Source organism: Barbus barbus (assembly GCF_936440315.1).
Source record: "Barbus barbus genome assembly, chromosome: 18".
Taxonomy (NCBI): domain Eukaryota; kingdom Metazoa; phylum Chordata; class Actinopteri; order Cypriniformes; family Cyprinidae; genus Barbus; species Barbus barbus.
Genome location: NC_136746.1, coordinates 24092626 through 24113954, shown reverse-complemented (window position 1 = coordinate 24113954; position 21329 = coordinate 24092626). Strand labels below are relative to the sequence as shown.

Here is a 21329-nt window from a genome sequence, read left to right as displayed (position 1 = left end):
GACCCCTGCTGTGATCATATTCACATGACCTTCGATCCCTGGCTTTTTCTCTGCCTGGACCGCATGGCATCATCCCACAGAGGCGGTCTGGAGAACTGGGGGTGGTGCTGGATAATAGGCTGCTTTCATTCAGATCTTTAAGGTTTCCATGGTGACCCTGCATTCCAAAGATCAGCTGGTTTCAAGAGGCCAAATGCAGCAAAACACTAAGAGCTAAATAGAGGGGGGAAACATTTGTATTATACAGGATCATTCCATGCACAATAATAATAATAATAAAAATGTCAGACTAAACGAATAGGATTTGATAATTCACTATAATGTTTTAAGTAGCAATGAAATTCCACCTTTTTAATTTCAAAAAAAAAAAAAAAAAACGAAGTACCAGAGTCTTCATAGTTAGCTAAAAGTAAAATAAGAAAAATAAAATAACTTATTTCAGCTACTTGCCGAGGCAACATTGCTCATTTTCAATTTAAATTAATATTTAGTAAAAATTATATTGATAGAAAAAAACTAAAAACAAATAAAAATTATAACTAAATAAATACATTTAAATAAAAACATTAAAAATTAATTCAAAATATTAATATAAACTATAATAGTATCAAAGTATAATATGAAATGCCTCAAGTTTACCAGCATATGTCTTTCATTCTGTAAACAGTGCCATCTAGAGAAGAAAATATGCCAATGACCCAATATGCAACTCTTTTTCATACAAGGACAGTTCATGGAAAGACCAAAAATACAATAAAAGTACCATGAAAGTGGTGTTTCATAATAAGTACGTATTATATTATCGTGTATTAATGTGCCTTAAACAACGCTTTTGTTTGACTTCAAATACTCGTGATATAGCACAAGTCATCACTTGAAATGAAGTCAAATGTGGAAGATAACAAAATTACAAAATAAGACAACTAAATTTACAATTGTGAGACTGTAATTACCCATCATTATGGAAATAGCCTTCCACGGGTTTGGAACAATTTCTTTAATTTAAAATAAATACAGTAATCCATGAAAACAAAGCTTCTACAAAAACCCCCAAAAAGGACAAAAACGTTTATTGCGAATACATTTAATGAAATGTGGAGTTCATGTTACAAAACCATTTTAACAAAAACAGGATAATTCCAATGTTTTATTTAAAGTATTTTGCACACAAGCATCAACAAATTCCTGAACATAAATATTTTCCCACAACTATGTGATCCGATTACTAGTATTTGTGCCGTTTTAAACTAACTAACCATCTAGCCCACACACCTGGCCCATTGTTAATTTATTACCTGTATCCTCTGTAATAAAAAGAAAATACTAACATGCTAAGCGTGCGTTTTCTCCACCCAACTCCAGGCTGGGTCGAGATTGTGCATGAGAATGCAATGGGCACCAGACATCGTATAAAACCAACACGCGGTCCAAGGCTGCTTCGTTTCAGCTACAATCATGTTCGTCTAGGTTCAGGAAGCCTTTGACGTTGTAAAAAAAAAAAAAATTGTAAAAAATGTGTAGTCAAATGGCAATTTCTTAATAGAAAATATGTTTTATGCAGTTCAGATGCAAGCCAACCCTAGATACCAAAAGTGAACATGCTTTTACCATGAAAACGACCTGGATTTCCACCCTGAATAAATAGTTCATTCTTTTTTTAGCAGCTACATTTCCAGTTCAGCATAAGAAAGTTTAATAGAATGAATTGTTAAATGAAAATGGTAAAAATTAACATCGTACATAAATAACACTGAAAAAAATACCACAAGGAGGTTTACTTTTCTTAATAATGAATAGACCATAAAAAAAAAAATGGCAGTAGAAAAATAAAAACGATAAGTTCCACATTCACAACAGACTAAATAGAAACGAAATCAACAACAAAAATAACACTGATATATTTTGCTTTACCTCCAAGAGCATACTTAAAACCGTGAGGAAAAAAGAACTAGAAAAAAAACGTCCGTTTGCAGAGAGGTATTCGCTTCCGATCTAGCAAGGCTACTGAAAAAACTTGAGCCCTGCCACCTGGAAGAACTTTTCCAGGAAAATCTCAGAGTCCAGGACGGCGATGTGGGCTGCCCGGCCAATCAGGGAGTTGGCGGTGTTGGGCAGCGCATGGATGACATCGTAACGCACCAGGTTGCAGTCTTTGTTCTGAAGCACAGAGAGTAGAAGGTTCTCGATCATCTCAGCATACACTGGACCTGACCACACAAGTAGATAAAGGAGAGAAATATGTTGTTAGAAGCAGTAAAACAATCCTAAAACCTAAGATCTTTATCCTCACCGAGTATTAACAAACTTTTGGTAGTAAAAGTCTATGGGGTTGGGTTTGGAATGATATGAGGGTAAATAGGTAAAGAAAAAAAAAATTGAGGTGGACTCTTCCATTAATTCTCACCAGTCTGTTTGTCCTTTAAGGCTGTTTTGCACATCTCGATTCGAGCAGAGTGATAGGGGACATATCTGTCCTGAAGAGACCCCACCAGCACCACGTTCTTAAAGAACTGAAGACCTGAAACAGAGTTTGAGAGTTGGTATATGGAGAAAAACCAACTAACATTAAATTGGTGGAACCAAAATAACGTCACACTAACCTGCTTTCTTGCTTAGCTTATAGAGGAAGGTCTGTCGTGGGTCAGAGTGGTCGCGACAGGTCAGCTGCAGCAGAGAGCCAGATTTCTTCCACTTCTGCATAAACCACAACCCTGACACAGAGAAAAACGAGAGAAACAGTTGAAATGAATGACTCATAAATGACTGTCTTCAGAAAACTGCTGAGTTCATGAGGATGAGTTACCGGTATTGACGAGGGCTGAGCTGTTGTACAGAGTGCCAAGATGTGGTCCAGACAGAGACAGAAACGTGTGCAGTCTGCTGAGATAACACTTAAACCTGGGCCTCGTCAGCACCGAGCGCACGATCAGATTTCCCAAAGAATGACCCACAAAACTGAGAAAGACAACATGGTGATTCTGTCGGCCTAAGGCTAGATACATTTTAGCTTTGACAAGCTCATATTTTTAAACTCAGATTTATCAACAAGGTCAAGCTAAAATTCCCTTAGAGGCCCAGTGCAAACTGGCATACTTGGATTGATCTCCATTTGCAGGTCTGTAAAATGTATTTTAAATTCATGTTATTTGTAAATTTATGGTGCAAAATGGTGCTCAAGTGCGCCCCCTATTAGGCCAGAATGCACCTTACCTTATCTTGGAAACTGTGAGATTGTAGATTTGTATGTACTGCACTATTTCATCCAAAAGTCTGTCCGTCATGGATTCGAAATCAGCAAATGTGTCATTCTTGAATAACAACCAAAAATAAAGAAGGTTAATATTTAAAAATATATCACATTTGAATGTATCTTCCAAGCCTATTGAATTTTTAATCAGTGATTCTATACTTTATACCTTTCAGAAGCATTTTTAATTTTTTTTACATTTATATAATATATAATTTATTAATTCTAGAAACAGCCCAAATCCAGTGCTTGTTCATGGGACTGTTGTGCAGTTTACCTGATTGCGTTCTGACATTAGGAAATCTATACGAGCTCCAGGCAAACCGAGCTCCAAATAAGTCTTCACTAGACGCAGATCCGCACTGTTACCTAAAGAAATAGTTTTTATTTTAAGAAAAAAAAATGATCTGAATCTGTAAATTTGGACTCAGGGTTATATATATAGGATTTACCAACATTAAGATTGCGACTGCTTACCATCCAGACCATGTACACAAACTATTAAGTGTATGCCCGCATCACAGTTTTCATCCTCATCCATGCTGAAATATGGCACAGTGGATGCCAGATCTGCCACCTCGCTGTACAGGAAGCCTGGCAACTTTAGTTGCTTCAACTCCTCTTTTGCTTGGGCAAACCTAAAGATCGAAACACACAATCAAACAGTGACACAAAAAAGGAACCTACTGTCAGGTATTAGTTCATGCATCTACAATCTGCAGCAACATGAACTCCTTGCTTTTAATGCTTCTCCTTTTAATATACTTCTAAAAATGTCTTAATGCAGTAACAGAATCCCAGCTTACACTCAATGTAAAAGAACATATGAAATATTTCTCAAATCTACAGTAATTTGCCATTATTTGTTGTAACATGTATTATTAAAAATATTATAAAAAAAGATTATATAAAAATGGCATTACCTAGGAAAGTAGCCTAAAATAATGCCTAAATAGCTATATGCCTGCTGGTTAATATTAAAATTCACATTAACATATTAATATAGCCTACCTAGTGTGACCTAGATGATTTCAGTCAAAAAGGCAAGTTGTTCTAGAGGTGAAACAAGTCAATAAAATTTAATAAAAGATTATAAAGCCAAAGACACTTTATTGTTTGGAATAACGTATACTGGTGTTCAAAGGTTTGGGGCCGGTAAAAAAAAATGAAATAGAAAGAAATTAATACTTTTATTGAGCAGGGATGCATTAAATTAATCAAAATTGACATTAAAGATATTTATAATGTCAATGTTAAAAATTTCCATTTACAAAAGGGTAAGTAAAATAAGAATATTTTACTTACCCCATTGGCAGATCATTTTACGTGTTTAAAGCAAAATGCACTCAATTTATTTATTTTTTTCCCCCTGGAAACAAGATTAAATATCTTGTCATTTTGCGTATCTAGTAAAAGTATCTTGATTTAAGAATGTTTAGATATTCTATCTCTATTCATTAAACAATCCTGAAAAATTGGCAATCAATGGCAAACTGCAAAACTAAAGGGTAAGGGGAAAAAGAAAACTCACGCTGTCATCTGAGCAGTGGGGGCGCTCTTGTACCAGCACAGGTCGTTGCTGGTTGGTGCTGGTCCAGAAGGCTGTGTCTGCAGGCTGACTGAGGGGATGTATGTTTCCTGGAGCTGTTCCAAACCCAGGTGATCATAAAAAAGGGTCCTTCCCTCTGCTCCCCCATCCTCACACCTTCCTTCCTCCCCTGGGAGTCCATTAACAAAAACCAGCCCATCTGTCTCCTCGTAGTAACCGTTCTCAATCATCTCATGTTCCTGCTCTTCCTCCTCATCCTCTTCATCATTAGCATTGGGGCAAGTCTGAATCCCCAGCGTTATAGCTGCAGTCTCCAATGGGCTGATCTCAGATACACCAGTGCTGGAACGGGACCCAAAGAAGTTCTCCACAAAGCCTTTCTTCACCAGGTCCGTGCTGCTTGTGACCGATGTACTGGACTGGGCAGCCGTCTGAGGCTCACTACATGCTTCTGGCCCCGAAGCTGCACCACCTGGAACATCGGTCTCACTAGATCCTGTCAGCCTGTCAGGAGCATTAGTTTCACAGCGGGGCTGGATAGCAGAGTCCATTGTCTCATTGTAAGACACCAGCCCATCTCCATGACTGATAGTGGCTTTTTGTTGAGACAAAACTCTAGAGCTCGATAACAGGAGGTTATGAGCTTCTCCTGAAAATATGAGGCTCTGTTCCTGCACCAGGATGCTGGACTTTCTGCTAGTGACTTCCGTCTCCACCTCATCATCCGAGGGGAGCGAATTAATGGAGGTGAGGGAAGACTGGACTCCGCTGATGCCGCTGGTGCTCTCTGGATTGAGACCCTCCAAGGTGGTGGCTCCTCTGGAGGCAGGGCTGAGCGGAGATGGTCTCTGGTGGGCACTCTGTAGAATGGGCTCTGTAGGTGCCTCCAGGCTAGTACTCGCAAAAGGAGATGGAGAAACCGGTGCTAACTGTGTTGCAGAGCTGGGCTCACTCTCGATTCCTGAGTCTGAGAGCCTGGAGGAAGCTTGAGGAACACAATCACTTCTCAATGCGGCTCCACAAGCTCTGACGAACGTGGCACCGTCCCCAACTCGACTCTTGAACTCAGAGAAATCGGTCTGTGTGATCTCTGGAACATCCCTATTGGTGGTCGGATCTGAGTGGTGTGGTAAGAGAATGGTGACCTTATCGCCCTGATAGGGGTCCTTGTCGTTCGGTTTGACATCAATATGTCTGAGCCCAGCGGGTGGAGGTGTCGAATCAATTCTGGCAGCTGCGCTTTGTGTGGCTTCTGCTCCAGTACCTGCCTGGGGCCTAGCCTGCATTTGCAAACTCAAAAGATTGGAAAAGCTGTCGCTCTGGATACCGACGTTGCCTTGAATGTCGCTTGTGGTGCAGTGTTTAGTATTCTGAGCACAATGCGTGGTTGCACTTTCAATTTGGTGGATGTATTTGAGCTCGTCTTTCGAATTGCACTGAGTGTCAACTTCTTTGGACTTGGTGGTCGGTTCACCACGAGGAACCTTCAAGTTCTTGTAGCCTGTGAGGACCACAGAGTCTTTCGAGCTCTGCCTGATCAGCTTCTTTGAATTTTCAGTCTTGGCATTCTTCTTTAGCTTGATAGATTTGGCTTTGGATTTGAGAGGAGGCTCATTCTGTTCAGACCAAGCCGTGGCGAGGGAAGCTTGCTGCTTATCCGTGTACGGGCCGTGGCCTCCCAATCCACTAGCAATGCAGTCCTTTGAGTTGGACCTGTCTGCTTTAGTGGACACAGAGCTGCTTCTGGTGTTGTGGAGACCAAGCCAAGGACCATCGCGATCTTCAGGGTAGAAGAAATATGGTTAGTAGTAGTTTAGCAGACTATTTATCCTAAGTGAATAGTCCCTTAACTGCAGGGACAGTGTTCATTGTGCAAAATAACATTATGGAAATAATGGTGAATTGCTTTATGAAGGGTCTGAACCTTTAAGTTTTTCATAACCAAACCACTATTCCACACCTAGTTTATCTTAAAGACAACATGAACTAGCACAAAATCTGAGATTTCAAAGGTCTTGTCTAGGGTTGGGCTGATAGACGATGTCATCGTCCATCGCTGATGGCTGACAGACATCACGATGTTGAGCCGGCATCGTGATCCCCCCCCCACCCACCCCCTCTTCCACAATCCGCTGCATCCCAATTCCGTGTTCGAAAAGGAAATAAGTATACTACAGAACCCCTAAGAAGAATAAATAGCCTACGAGATGGGAGGATAATATTTTTTCGAAATGCTTTCTCTAACAATTATATCGTTGGGTAATTATAATTAAATTGCGGGCATCAGGGAACCACTACTAATATGCAGGCAGGGCACTGAAACCACTTTCGAATGCATGCTCTTATTTTACTTTCACTTTCGAGATTCACAATCACATGGACTCTATACTACGGAGCAGCAGTACCATACATTTTACAAGATTAGATGTTTGTCAGTGGTGCTCAGTATCTGCACATCATTCGCCATTGTCCTATAAGTCAACTCTCCTTACTCTGTGTATGTGGTAAGTGAACTTCCACGTACTGTAATGTAACAGGCTGCTACTGTAGCAAGCGGCTAACCATGTCCCTTTAGTGGCTCTGTAGACCGTGTTATTTGTTTTCCGTTTCTGTACACGGATTCACGCTTCAGGCACACCCCTAACCCCGCCCCCCGATGTCATCGTCCATCACAATGTTTCACTGTAGACATCATCCGATGCCAATTTGGTAGACATCACCCCACCCAAGTCTTGTCCCTTTTCACTATATTTAGTTCAGGTGTGTCTAGTCCTGCTCCTGCCGAGTTAGGCTCTAACCCTAATAAAACACATAACTGAACCAGCCAAACAAGCTCTTCAGATTTACTTGAAACTTCTAGTCAGATAGGGTGGAGTTAAACTATCTAGGAAGGTGTTCCTGCAGAAGCAGGATAGAACACCACTGCTTTAGTTTTTTATTCCAGCAAAAACATACTTTAAAGCTTGCACAAATCTTGAACACTTTCAAAATGTTTTTTTTTTTTCATGAGCTGACAGTTAAAATGATAATCAAAGATTATCATTTTATAGATCCACAAGTGCGGTTACCTTCAGTAACTGATTCTAAATATCTGTCCTCAAAGATGATTGGTAGGGAGTTCACATCCCCATCAAGATCAGCACATTCAACAGGAAGAGGTGGCAAGGACAAGAAGTAGGAGGAGCTCTTGATAGCTGTGGTCATCTGTTGGTGACTGTGAGCACTGTTGAATAAAGTAGTTCATTTGAATTATCATGATAATTCACATCTTCTCTGTGTGCTAAATAACTACATTACAGTAATGATATTTGAAGCCGTACTGCAGTTCCTGGTAGGCCAGTGCACTCTGTCTTGGGTGTTCAAGACAAAAGAAAGCTTCTGCAAATCTTTGCACCTAAAAATGGTAAATAAAACATAAGTAAAGCCAGAAATATACTGTGCACAAACACTCCTTACAGTGCAATATCAATTTCATGCATCTTTGTGTTACAAAATGTGTCAGAATGCAATGCACAACCCAATAAAAGTATGCAATTAGATTATGCATATGATAAAAAAACACAACTCACCCGTAGTGTATGGTGTTCCTGGGCCAATAGCGCAGAGACCCGCTCATTCAGGGACACCACTTCCAGGAAACTTCCCCACAGTGCCATGAGCAGAGAGCACAGCTGTGCCAAATTCATGTTCACCAGTTCAGCCAACTCATCTGGGCTCTCTGCCCTCTGCTACAAGATTACATACACACACGACCATAGATATAAAAAAAGTGAGGTATACCATCATGATACATCAGCCAAGCAACAACCACAGCAGTGGGAGGTATGACCTTAACTTATGTTATATTACAATAATGGTATCTCTCACAATGTACTTATTTTTGCTGGAAATTCAACAAAAATTATTTATACATTAAATTACCAAGTTGTAATGCCTATGTTTGTACAATTTAGTGAATTAAGTACTTGAAAATTGATGGATGCAAACCAAAACACATCATTATTTATATTCATTTTAAATCTCTGATTTGTTGATTCACATTCCAAACTTTTGGCCTATAACTTATAAATGAGAAACATTGCTCAGAAACTGTAAAATAGCCAAATTCTGCTTTACAGATGTTGCCAGATGGTAACAAGTAGGGCTGCATGATAAATCACATGTGATTGTCATGCGTATCTCGTCAGTAAATCCGGTTCTGTGATTAGTAGTAAATTTCCATCACGTGCTTTCAGATGGGGCAGCATTTAATACACAGAGCCATAGATCACTGACAAGCTATGCAAGATCACGTTAATAATCGCAGATGAATCACATTCGATTAGCTTGTCAGTGATCTATGTTTCTGTGCATTAAATGCCGCTCCATCTGAAAGCACGAGAAGGAGATTTACTACTAATCACAGAACTGGCTTTATTGACGAGATGCGAATGACAATCGCATGCGATTAATTGCACAGCCCCAGTAACAAGACCCTTCAATGAAGTTCTATAACATTCTATAAAGCTTAATAAAGATATTGTTGGGATTGACACATCCTGCTCTGTATGTTTTGTATTAAATGGTACTAACTGCCCTTGACATACCTTGACTTGTTCACAAAGCTCATTAAGTCGGGCCTCCACATCAAGTTCCTCTACAAAATAAAGAAAAGCAGAGTGAAAATGTTGGTCCAACAGCAGCAGTATGGAGTGAATGAGAGACAAGGGTCTGTCTGAAGAGCCTGTGATTGACAGCACATGAGAGGGATCTAGAGGATCAACAGCACAGGAAGTAGGAGTCAGAGGACAGAGAATACCAGCAACGTTCAAGAAATAAGACTGATCCAAGTCAGCCTGAGATCTGACATACTACTAAAGGAAAGGAGGACTAAGTTGAGCTAAAAGCTCCCTCACTGAAGGACACTTGCCAAACAAGTGACAAACGTCCAAGTAAGGGGGAACGGAAGAAAGAAAGACACGAATGAAAGGTAAGAGGCATGTGGAGCGATCTTGAGGGTCGGTTTTGGAGGGACATACCTATGTAGACGTGCCTTTGGCCTGGAGGGTAAGGTCTTCTGAGAACTCGTTCATAAAGGACCTGCATGCTGGGCTTGGCTAGTGGTGGGATTGCACATATAGGCACGTTTAAAACTTTCACTCTCCCCTTTTGCTGTTTGAGCTTAAAATGAACCCTTAAATACATGCAAGTTCAGTCACTGTCAGAAGCAGCAAGGGGTGAGTAGTTTAGCTTTGACTGAGTGAGTGAGGGTTTACAATGAAAGTTCTGGAGGGAAAGACGTATTATAGACTAGTTCTGAGGTCCAAACACACAAAAATGGGAGATTAAAGCATCCGCATGCTGACACATACATAAGAGAGAGGGCAGAGGCATACAATATGCAGTTAAATAAACATTAACAGGTAAATGTCCAGAACAGCAGCTCTTCAAAAGTCTCTAAATTGATTTTCAAGTGAATGGGTACATTAGTGTGAGTGAGTATTCAGTGATCTGATGGGCTCTGATGAGATTAAAACATATATATTAATGTGTGAAAGCAAATGATCCAAAGCATATACAACAAAACAGATATACACACACACACACACACATATATATATATATATATATATATATATATATATATATATATATATATAAAAAAGGCAATAAGCAAAAATTCATATTTTATAAAACTGATATAAAATATACAATTAATATACTGTATATAAGTTTACATGTAATAAATATAATCACTTATAAATAAAATATATATATTTTTTAATTATAAGTCTCTAAATGTACTTCCAAAGGTTCAGTGGACAAAATGAGATATATATCTATATCTATAAAATATATATATATTTTTTTTTTCCCTAACAAGATCTTCTAAATATTCTCCCTAAATCTAAAATTTCTACCACACACAAAAATGTTTAAAAGTATGGGTTGGAGGGATTTTTTTTAAATGTTTTGGATTTAAAAAAAAAAAAAATAGATATCTTTTGCTCACCAAGGATGCATTTATTTGGCCAAAATGAAGTAATATTGTAATATTGCGAAATTTAACATTTTAATATATTTTCAAATATAATTTGTTTCTGTGATGGCATATTTTCAGTAATAATTACTCCAGTCTTCGGTGTTAGAAATCATTCTAATATGCTTATTTAGTGCTCAAGAAACCTTTTTTTTTCATTTGTGCTGCTTAATATTTTTGTGTAAACCATGATACATTCTTTGATTTATATGAGAAATATAAAATATTTAAAAGATTTTTTGGTCACTTAATCCTTTCTGATTAACAAAGCATAAAAAATGTACAGTCCCCAAACTTTTGGACAATAGTGTATATTGCTCACCCTTAGAACACATACTGAAGCTAAACAAAGTTTTGTTAAAATGACATTCTGCAAAGCAAATTAAGCAAAACTACAAAAAAAAGCTTTACACAGGGTCAATGACTGAAGTGCAGTGTAAAAATGTTTTAAAATAAATCATTTCAGTTTTCAACTCAAGTTGGAAACAAGACTTTTATTCTCTCAGCTCTAATGGACTACATACCTAGCTCTATGCGCTGGGATGCGGGAAGATTCTTGGTCAAGGAGGTTAAATAGCAGAACAGGCCCTGATACGCCCGCAGCAAGCTGGCACACATGTTCTGGTGCAGGCTGAAGGCGTGCTGTAGGCACTGATCTGATACCAGGAAGGTTTTGCCCTGCAAATCACGAAAGAGGTCTTGATGCATCACTGAACGCTGCATTAAAAGTTTTTGCATTGTGATAATACCCAATTCCCTTTAATGATACAATCTTGTACATTTGAGAAATGTTTTGTATTCAACGAAGGTATAAAAGTGATCTCTACTAGAGCTTACTATGCTCCTTCAGAAACCTACATGACATCTTAATGTGACTGGGATCTCAAGAGAATTGCTGTAATGTAAAAATCACAATCCTATTTACAGTAACAGCTCAACAGCCTTTCAGTTACATAATGATGTCTATTTATGGACACATTTAAAACTCTCACTGATATGAGAAAATCACTGCCTCTGTACTTTGCAAATGTTATGTCAGCAAAGTGTTTTAGACTAATTAGACTAAAAAGAAAAATACACTGTACTCACTTAGCTAAAAAAAAAAGAGCATTTAATGTCAATGTTAATACCTAATAGGGAAGTGTCTAGACATTTTATCTCTCTTGCACATTAAATGTTGATTTGGTTGAGTAAGGTTATTTTGTGTGTGTGTGCGCGCTTGTATTCTTACATCTGGGGACAGCTGCTTGACGTAGGTGGTGCCGAACACCACAGACTCCAGTGTTGGGATGAGAGAGTCTTTGCTCTGTGCCGGAGCGTTACGATTCAACCAGGTGCTTTTGACTGGCCGTGGGAAACTGAAGGGACAAACACTAACAGTCAAATACAGTAAACACATTTCTATTGATTTCAAAATAAGGCACATTTTTGACAAGGAGCACATTTAGAACGTATTTTTCCCTACACTGCAAAGGCATTTTATGCATTTGTTTGTCCGGGGAAGCACAGCAGTCTACTGTCTTCACTTGTGACATTCAAAATGACTACTATGATCTGCAGGTAAGAATCTCAAAGGATTTATCTATACGGAGTCTAATTCTATTTCATTTTTCTTTTTTAGAGAGTTATGTTATGTTAAGTCTATTTCAAATAAATGCTGTTCTATTAATAAATCCATTTCTAAGGTCCATTTCTCACTGTACTGCTGACCTGATTAGAGGTTGATGCAGGGCCACCAGTGATGCGTGGATAGTGGCAGAGATGACAGACAGGTGGAAATAGTCAAACATGACGTTGACGTGCTGGTGGATGCCTCTGTGGAGGCTAAAGTGCAAACGCAGCGTTCGACTGCTGATGCTCTGGAGAGAACTCGGGTCCTCGGGCCTGAACACAGACAAAAACAAACAATGTTAAATGTGAAACAACTGTTTAAGGTAATAGTTTTTACATGTTCAAATCCCTAACCCTAAATATAAGCAAAAGTAAAATCTTCAGGTTTTTTAAAACAATATTCAGTTATTCTTCTACATACGAGTAGTCGCCATCGGTAAAGAACAGGTCCAAAGACAGCTGAAAGTCCATTTCATTTAAGGACTCTTCCACCTGCATGGGAAAAAAGACCATCACCACCACTAGTGACGCATACAGAGACAGATTTTATCACTGAACCCTTAGTGTGCATGTTGTTTGAGTCATGAGATTCGCTTACCTTCTTTGCATCTAGCAGCATCATCACTTTGAATACGAGGACGTCGTTGACTACAATCTCCTCGTTTTTATAAAGGATCTGAAAGGTTTTGCTGCAGACCACATCATCTTGAACTGTTGCTGGAAAAGCCAGATCCGAACCTGTGAGAAAACACACAACAGCAGGGCTTTACAAAACTTAGAGATATGTTCTATTCTTCCCCGTAAAACTATATAAAAATGTATCAAACAGCCCGTTGATTTAACGGAAGTAAATACCTGCTGTTATTCTTTCCATTTGAAATCAGTCTGAAAATCTTTCCACCTTATTTGAGTACATGCAAAAATGGTGTGACAAAGTGCACCAACACAAGATTGACATCAATGGAGTCAAGGTCAAACTTAATTAGTGTTAGCGCATCTGACTGTTATCATTGTCAACCAACATTACACATGCTTTTCAAACACAAAGCTAAAAGATACTTGTATTAGGAAAGAATTTGAGGAATCGCTGGACAGATAATGATGCTTCTCACCACATTTCACTACAGGGTGTAAGACATTACACACTCCCAACAAACACAGAGCCTGTTAAAGCACAGGCAAAGATTCTTTCAACCTACTGTGTCAATCACTGTAAGCCCTGAGGTGAATGTTGATGTAATATTAAGAGAGCTGAAGGCTACAGCTGTGAGAACTGTTAGAAAGGAAAGGCAAGACATTTAACCCTCATAACTGAAGATAAGCTGCATTCCTTTGACATATGCAGCCTGAAGAAATACCAGCTCTGTTTGTTTTGTACAAACAAAGGAATTTGTTTTTGGTTCCCATGACAGGACATGTTCATTTGAGATGTATGAGTGTTTTTTACCTATGGGATGCAGCAAACTGGCTTCCACCCTCTGCGGGATCCGTGGCGGCACTTTCATACTGGCTCGGATCTGATAGAACCTGTCATCACGTACAAGAAAACAAGAGTGTTCATAATAAGCATAAGAATTCAGGACAAGCATTATACTTCTTGCAGCTGTAAAAAAATTTTTTAATTTTTCACAGCTCGTGTTTATATCCTGTGCTCCATCCTCCCATGCATTTGCAATGAAAGAGGAAGTTCAGGCAACCAAAATAGAGCTACAATTTTTCTTCTGACAAGAATATCATGACATCAAAAGCACACAGAGCCACTTATGTGGGAGCGAGGAGATACGCAAGAATACAACCGGCTGGCCGGAACACACATCTGGGAACAGGAACAAACAACTAGTCCCCTTGCAGGACCTGAAGAGGAGAATGACGGTTGCGTTGTGCTTCCTGTCGCACAGCTGAGCAAACTCAACGGCTCTGTGTTTTAGTTAGACCTGTGGCGACAACATCAGCACTCAGCAGATGTGGAATGTTAACTTGAAATTGCAAAATGCTGTGTTGACACCAAACAAACCTACTGAGCACTAATCATAACCTAGAGTTTCTTCCTTTGCTTTGAAAACAGACTCTTTAGACATTTACATTGCAACACAGAAAGTGTGACGCTGCATAAACGTATGACTAACTTAAAGGGATAGTTCATCTACAAATTAAAATTCCATCATCATTTACTCAACTGTATAATCTTCAGCAGAACATAAAAAAAGATATTTTAAAGAATGATAGCAACCAAACAGTGTCAGTTCCCACTGACCTCCATTTTATTTTTTATTCACATAATGGAAGTAAATGGGAACTGAGGCCATTTGATTACCGACATTCTTCAATATATTTTCTTTTATGTTCTGCAGAAGAAAGTAGCCCAACTCATATAAGTTTGGATTGACATGAGGCTGAATAAATGATGACAATTTTAAATTTTTGGTAGACTATCCCTTTAAACAACATATTTTACCACAAAAAACACATTTTGCTATGGATATCCAGCAAAACATTACTTTATATGCTAGTAACAACCTGTATCATACTCATACAGCCCACCCCTAGTTATATCTAGTGACTGGTTTTGAAATGTGGGCAGCACTTGTAACTTAACTCTTACCTGTGCTGAATAAAACTGTGGCTTTTCATAGTGCACAATGGCCTCTAGAGATCACATTACAGGAATGGGCCATTGGGCTCTTGTGTTGAAATACCCACGTTTCCATGCTTAGGATAAGACTAGATGGAGTGTTCAAATACCTGTACCACTTGCTGGATCATTTCAGGTTTCTGGCACATACTGAAACTGGTGCAATCTGCAGTTAACCTCAATTGTATTCTGAGATTATCTGCTAATAGAAATGGCATTCTCATGTTAAATATGGAAATGCATTTATTTTGTCTATATCTATGACCTATGCATTAGTGAAGCTTGTACATACTTAGCTGTTTAAACTGCTAAGCCAAAGCTAACGGTGTGTCCTGCACCATTTGTGTTATAAACATGCCTGAATTCCCAAATTGTACAGGCTGTTAAAGGGACAGTTCATCTCAAAATGAAAATTCTGTCATTAATTACTCACCCTCGTGTCATTCCAAACCCCTGAGACCTTTGTTCATCTTCAGAATGCAAATTAAGATATTTTTGATGAAATCCGAGAGCTCTCTGAGACTCTGACCCTGCATAGGCAGCAATGCAACTGAAATGTTCCCAGGCCCAGAAACGTAGTAAGGACATCGATAAAATAGTCCATGCTGACCGTAATTTTACGATGCTACAAGAATACTTTGTTCACAAAGAAAACAAAAATAAAATCATATCCAAATCAATATCGAAAGTTTCACGGTGAATGTGCATTGCTTTCCTCTGCACATAAACAATGCATGTTTTACATTAGCAGCATCACACGCATAATTTGTTTACGTGCAGAGGTACTCTCGATAATGGCGGAAGACATGATTTGGAGAAGAAGAATTGTTGAATAAAGTCATTATTTCTGTTTTCTTTGCTCACAAAAAGTATTCTCGCAGCTTTGTAAAATTACGGTTAAACCACTGATGTCACATGGAGTGTTTTACCAATGTCCTTACGTTGCTGTCTATGTCAGAAAGCTCTCGGATTTCATCAAAAATATCTTATTTTGTGTTCCGAAGATGAACAAAGGTCTTAAGGGTTTGGAACAACATGAGGGTGAGTAATTAATGACAGAATTTTAATTTTTGGGTGGACTATCCCTATAAAGAAAAGTATGCCACTACTTAGTAGGGGTGGGCGATATACCGGTAGACAGATCTGCATGGGAAACTTTTGTCCATTACACAAAACTCCCAACTGCACAGATTAGAAACAGCAAGGTAATTTGAGGTGTCCCTCTCTGCTAGCCAACTCATGAAGAATAAAACTGTGCAACATTAAACACAACCGTACAAGCAGACATGTGTGACATGCCTGAACAAAAATATGAGAAGACTCCTAAATTATTAATTCTAAGAAAAGCTGGTGCACATATAGATGGAGACGCTGAGACTCGTGCCGGCAAGCAACGGCAGGAATGACAGCGAGACTGTACAGACTGTAAGAGAGCACTGCATGTTATTAATATCAGTGAAGATGATCTCATATGGAGTGCCTAAATGAAGACAGGAGCTGCAGGCTGCAAGTTTCTGTATTGAATTTTACAGTCAACAGAACAAGACGTCAAGAACAAAACAGGGTTTACCAATTAGGCTTAACATTAAGACAAACTCTAAGACCAAAAAAGCAATATACAAAGGAATGTGAAACACATTTATTCCCCTGTATGAATATCATTCTCTATTAACTTCCTTCAAAATGTATCTTACTACAAACACATGCCACCGTTCACCACCATTTGTCTACATAAACTAGACAATCTTTGCTCATTCTACAGAAAAAGATTCACCTTGTTGAGGAGCAGGAGCAAGATAATACATTGCCACGCTATAGTGCATTCCTATTCCTGTTGTTTTAGTTATGGCTTCCAACCAAGATCAACCTTGAAAATATTTTATCTGCGTGTGCAACCCGACCTGGAATGACACTTACTCTGGGATAAGATCTCGAGTGGAACAAAAGGGTATTAGAACGTGTTCTTACCCTCTTTGGAAGAGATCCACATTATAGAACTTGTGGAGCTCCACAGAGAACTCCACTGTGGCCTGGACCTCCGTCATACTGGATTCAGGGCTGGAGGAGGGCCTGTCTCAAATGATCGGCAGCAAAACTGCGGAAGAACAGAAAAAAGGATTGAACAGTTGTGTCATAGCACGTGGAAGAACCGGAGAAGAAGTGGGAACATTTCTACACTGAAATATAACCAAAATTGCAAGTGAAATGTGTGAAAATGTTTAAGAAAATATACACATATATGTGCAATCAAAGCAGACGGCTGTCAGCAGGTCGGTAATCCTCACGTTTTTAAAATTTAAGTATTGACTTGGTACCAAAGTACCGCTACTTTTGACAACAATAAGGTTAGTCTATGCTTGCTCACAGAATAACATACTAAGTTTTCTTGCTTTGTATGAGAAACATATCAAAATATACATTAATGTTCAAATTTTTCATGTTTTTATTTGATCAGAAACAGTAAAGTAAAAAATATTACTACAATTTAAAATAATTGTTTTCTCTTTTTAATATATTTTAAAATGCCATTTATTTCTGTGACAGTAAAGCTGATTTATCATTTTAATAAGCTGATTTGCTGATAAACAATTCTTATTATCAATGTTGAAAACAGTTGTGCTGCTTAATATTTTTGTGGAAATCATGATAAATTTGCAGGATTCTCTGATCAATGGAAAAAAAAAAAAGTTTAAAAATAAATAAATAAAACAGCATTTATTTGAAATAGAAATACATTGTAACATATGAATTTGTCATCGTTTTATCAATTTAAAGTTTTAATTACTGACCCCAAACGTCTGAACAGTAGTGCAAGTTCAACGATAATCATAATAAAAACACAAGAATAGGTTTGAAATAAATATTTTTATTTATTTATTTTTTGCATATACTAACTATACCTATGTAATGAACATTTCATTCATAACACAAAACTGAACAATTTCTAAAATGCACAACTTTCCCACTTTTAACAAATCTCACAAGAGAACAGAATCAGAAAGTGGCTTGTAAGATTACTGTTAAGAAGACAGAAAAAATGTTACAAAAGGAACCTCATGCACTTCCACTTCACTATGCAACTCTGACCCAAGTTCCTAAGACGAGTCTGACTACCTCTTGACATTTAAACCCTGCAAATATAGCAATGGCATTCACGTCTATTCCTACAGTGTATTCTCAATACTCTTCACCATAATATCTTTAAGCACTGCCTGTGCTTGTTTTGAATTACCACAGAATGCGTTCACACACCCCACGGGCTTTCAGAATGATTCACCCTTATTTGCAAGTCAGTTACAGTACTGAGGTGTGATGCAAGATCCTGACAAGTCCAGCACACTTCAGACGGTTCGATGCAAATACCTCCACTAACGCTAGCTAGACTGCCCCGCGCATCTCTGGAGGATTTCTTGCGCTTTGTGGCATTATCAGGGGTTTTAGCTTTAATTAATACAGTTTAGCTACCTTAAATGAGAGGCGAGCTACAGTCGTCTCTCACATGCAGACCACAAAGTCAAATCAGATCAACCACAGTAAGATTTTCCTTCCAAACATGTGTAAAGCTGGTGATAAGAGCACAAGAGCCCCATCCCACTGTCTCAGCACTGCTTGCACAGATACGAATAACAGAAAACAGGCCTTATTTGTGTAAGGGGAGCCACTTTCCTTCCTCTGAGCAGTGCTAACTGCAGTGCAAGTTATGATATCAATGTTTCCCTGCTGCTTGGCATATGTTCATATCCTTAGATGTCCTATTGAGAGCTCACTCTCTCAGATTCAGTGACACAAAAGTCAAGATCTGAAGTAATTATTCATTTCCTCCATAGAGAAACTGTTTTTAGCAATAACAAACATTTCGAGATCTACCATGAGCTTAGTATGCCATATGTTTCTGTACAATCCAAAATCTGCCAAATTCTTAAGATCACAATTCATAGGGATAATTTATGTTCACTCTACTGTACCTTTTTCAGATCAAATAGCTTCATTTAATCTATATGATCTATTCAAAAGTCAAAAGTTTAAGTAATTAAAACAATGAAAGTTTAATGAAAGCTTAATTTTTCCCCCCCCATACATTAGAATGTGTCCTGTTTAATTTAAATGACTATCGTATATTTTACCATGACTTACAGAAAAAAAAAGCGTAACAATATAACAAGAACTATTGTCAGGCATATTTAGCACAAGAACCATTTGATGACCGTAAAAGGATCACAGTGAGTCACTTGAAATATACTAAAATTTACTTTGCAAGTACAGGTCAGAATAAGTATATCGTTTCGTTTTTACATAAATATATTTGCTACACTGAATGATGAGGGGCCTTTATTTCACCCACACTTTGGCGTTTTAATTTCACAAAAAATTATAGCCTATAACGTTACACACATTATAACATTATTATAACGTTAAGTGATTTGAGAACATTATTACTGTAAATGACTCACCCGTCCTGACTCGGTTTAGTATCTTCTGTCCTCATGTCAACTGATAAACACAACCCTATATAAAAAGACATAATAATAACATTTAAAACACATATAAGCCTAACTAATAACAATTTAATAAAGTTTCTCAAATAACACATTCGAACACGCATTTGATTACATTTGATAATGCAACTAAACGTTACTACCCATTTTATTTTATTATAAATTACATTAACAAATACATTTAAACACGATGTGTTGACGCAGCTTTTGTTTTTAATTCATATCGTGTGAATTTGCGTTCTGAAAGGCAGTTAGCTTTAGCGTTAAGTTAGCCTGTTTTGCTTGTCAAATGACCAGCATTCACAAACATAACACTATTTGCGTAGGTTAACGGATGTGTTTTCAAACCTACAATCTGAAACGCAACAAACAGTTATAGTTTACAAAATATCTGGCTAGCATGCAATTAAAAACCACGTACATGTATTCGCTTCGGGAATTTAGGCCTCAATCCGCGGGTTAGATTTCAGAGCGATCCAGCTCTCGACGCTCCGATCACCCGGCTGCTTAATTCCTCGCCATGCCGTTGAAAATTCGCTTACGCTCCGTCTTCACAGCAGATTTAAAACAACAGATCGGTCAGACTGGATGGAAAAAAAATGAATTACATCTTCATACGGTCAGCGGTGAGAGTCGTAGATCGTAAATATTGTCCAAACTTGTGTCTTGTGTTGTAAGAGTGAGTTTAAGGGAGGCGCTCACACAAGCCGGTACAACACCGGTTCCTATCAAAGGCGTTAGTATATGGTTCCTGCCCTTATTATTTATTGAAAACGTTATTCACTCCCTTCCTTATTATTATAATGATTCACTTCAGACATTTTAGTTTTCTGAAGGTGCTGGGGAAGATATTTTATTCTTACTATTTAAGATCTAGCTATATTGTTTACAAAACAAAACAGCAAAACCTCTAATCATAATAAGAGCCTAATTTTATATATATATATATATATATATATAAATGGTTTTTGGTCTCTTGCTGGTCTCTCAGTCTGGTCAGGTGGATCCTGGTTTAAAGTAGTTATGGCACATTTCAGCTGACCAGACTATTAATGACCATACTGGAAGACCATAAACCATGCCTAGACTAGCAAACCATCACTGGCTATTTATTTATTGATTGATTGATTGATTGCTTGAAGACCTGAAACTCTTTTTTCTATATCATTACATTGTTAAATAAATAATAATAATTAGCCTAGGTGTTCTAAACAATAGATAAAACAGGATAACAAGAACCGAACCCAAAGCATTTACCCAGAATATTTAAAGGGTATATTATGTGCATTTCTGTTGTATTCTGTTCCATGATCTGTTGTATATTAAGACTGATCTGAAAAATTTCTTTGCATGTGAATTTGAGTCTTTGTCCATTTTTAAACCACAGACAGGACACACACAAATATCAAAATAACAGTAATCATTATTGCATTACTTTAAGACTTGGGGATAAAGTTTCACAGCAGTTCCTCTGCAGTGGTATTGAAATGACTTATCACCAACTGGTTTATCTGGTTTTTATTTACCATTGTGCACAGCTAACTCTTGTTACAAAGCTAATCCTTCTAGCAATGTAAAGATCAAATTCACAGATGATTAAGCATATTAGTATAACCTAAATTAGCAGCTGGTTAAAAAGACCATCATTAGGAGTAAGACAATCCTGTACTGTCTGTTGTGTTGTCTTTATATTTACATGCACATTTAGTTGATTTTACTTATCTACTATCCCACATAAGAAGGAAGCAAATGTCATGAAGTATAAGAACTGCCAA

The 21329-nt window shown here is 37.9% G+C and overlaps 1 protein-coding gene across 3 annotated transcripts; it reads right to left on the bottom strand.

Moving 5' to 3' along the window:
- Nucleotides 1–985: 985 nt before the first annotated feature.
- On the bottom strand, nt 986–20296 carry LOC306884576 (protein FAM135A-like). 3 transcript variants are annotated; one of them, XM_079440545.1, is made up of 23 exons: nt 19976–20284; nt 19510–19564; nt 17027–17153; nt 13874–13953; nt 13282–13327; nt 13025–13164; nt 12848–12918; nt 12526–12699; nt 12047–12173; nt 11340–11493; nt 9815–9892; nt 9383–9432; nt 8366–8524; nt 8117–8190; nt 7865–8019; nt 4779–6576; nt 3725–3885; nt 3525–3616; nt 3211–3308; nt 2804–2955; nt 2601–2711; nt 2405–2518; nt 986–2207 (listed from the first exon to the last, which is right to left on the bottom strand). In XM_079440545.1, exons 5-23 carry the CDS (start codon nt 13298–13300, stop codon nt 2002–2004), a joined length of 3933 nt encoding a protein of 1310 aa, XP_079296671.1. In that variant the 5' UTR covers nt 13301–13327; nt 13874–13953; nt 17027–17153; nt 19510–19564; nt 19976–20284; the 3' UTR covers nt 986–2001. The 3 variants fall into 3 exon arrangements, with proteins under 3 accessions (XP_079296671.1, XP_079296669.1, XP_079296670.1); XM_079440543.1 differs by lacking the exon at nt 13282–13327 and having other exon boundaries at nt 19976–20296; XM_079440544.1 differs by lacking the exons at nt 9815–9892; nt 13282–13327.
- Between the last annotated feature and the right edge of the window lie 1033 nt (nt 20297–21329).

Excerpts from the sequence above, each read along its gene's own strand:
- LOC306884576 (XM_079440543.1), bottom strand. The coding sequence starts at position 17,103 with ATGACGGAGGTCCAGGCCACAGTGGAGTTCTCTGTGGAGCTCCACAAG. Across the intron at positions 8,191-8,365 it reads AGGAACACCATACACTACGG|GTGCAAAGATTTGCAGAAGC; the intron begins GTGAGTTGTGTT and ends TACCATTTTTAG. Across the intron at positions 3,617-3,724 it reads TTGTGTACATGGTCTGGATG|GTAACAGTGCGGATCTGCGT; the intron begins GTAAGCAGTCGC and ends CTATTTCTTTAG.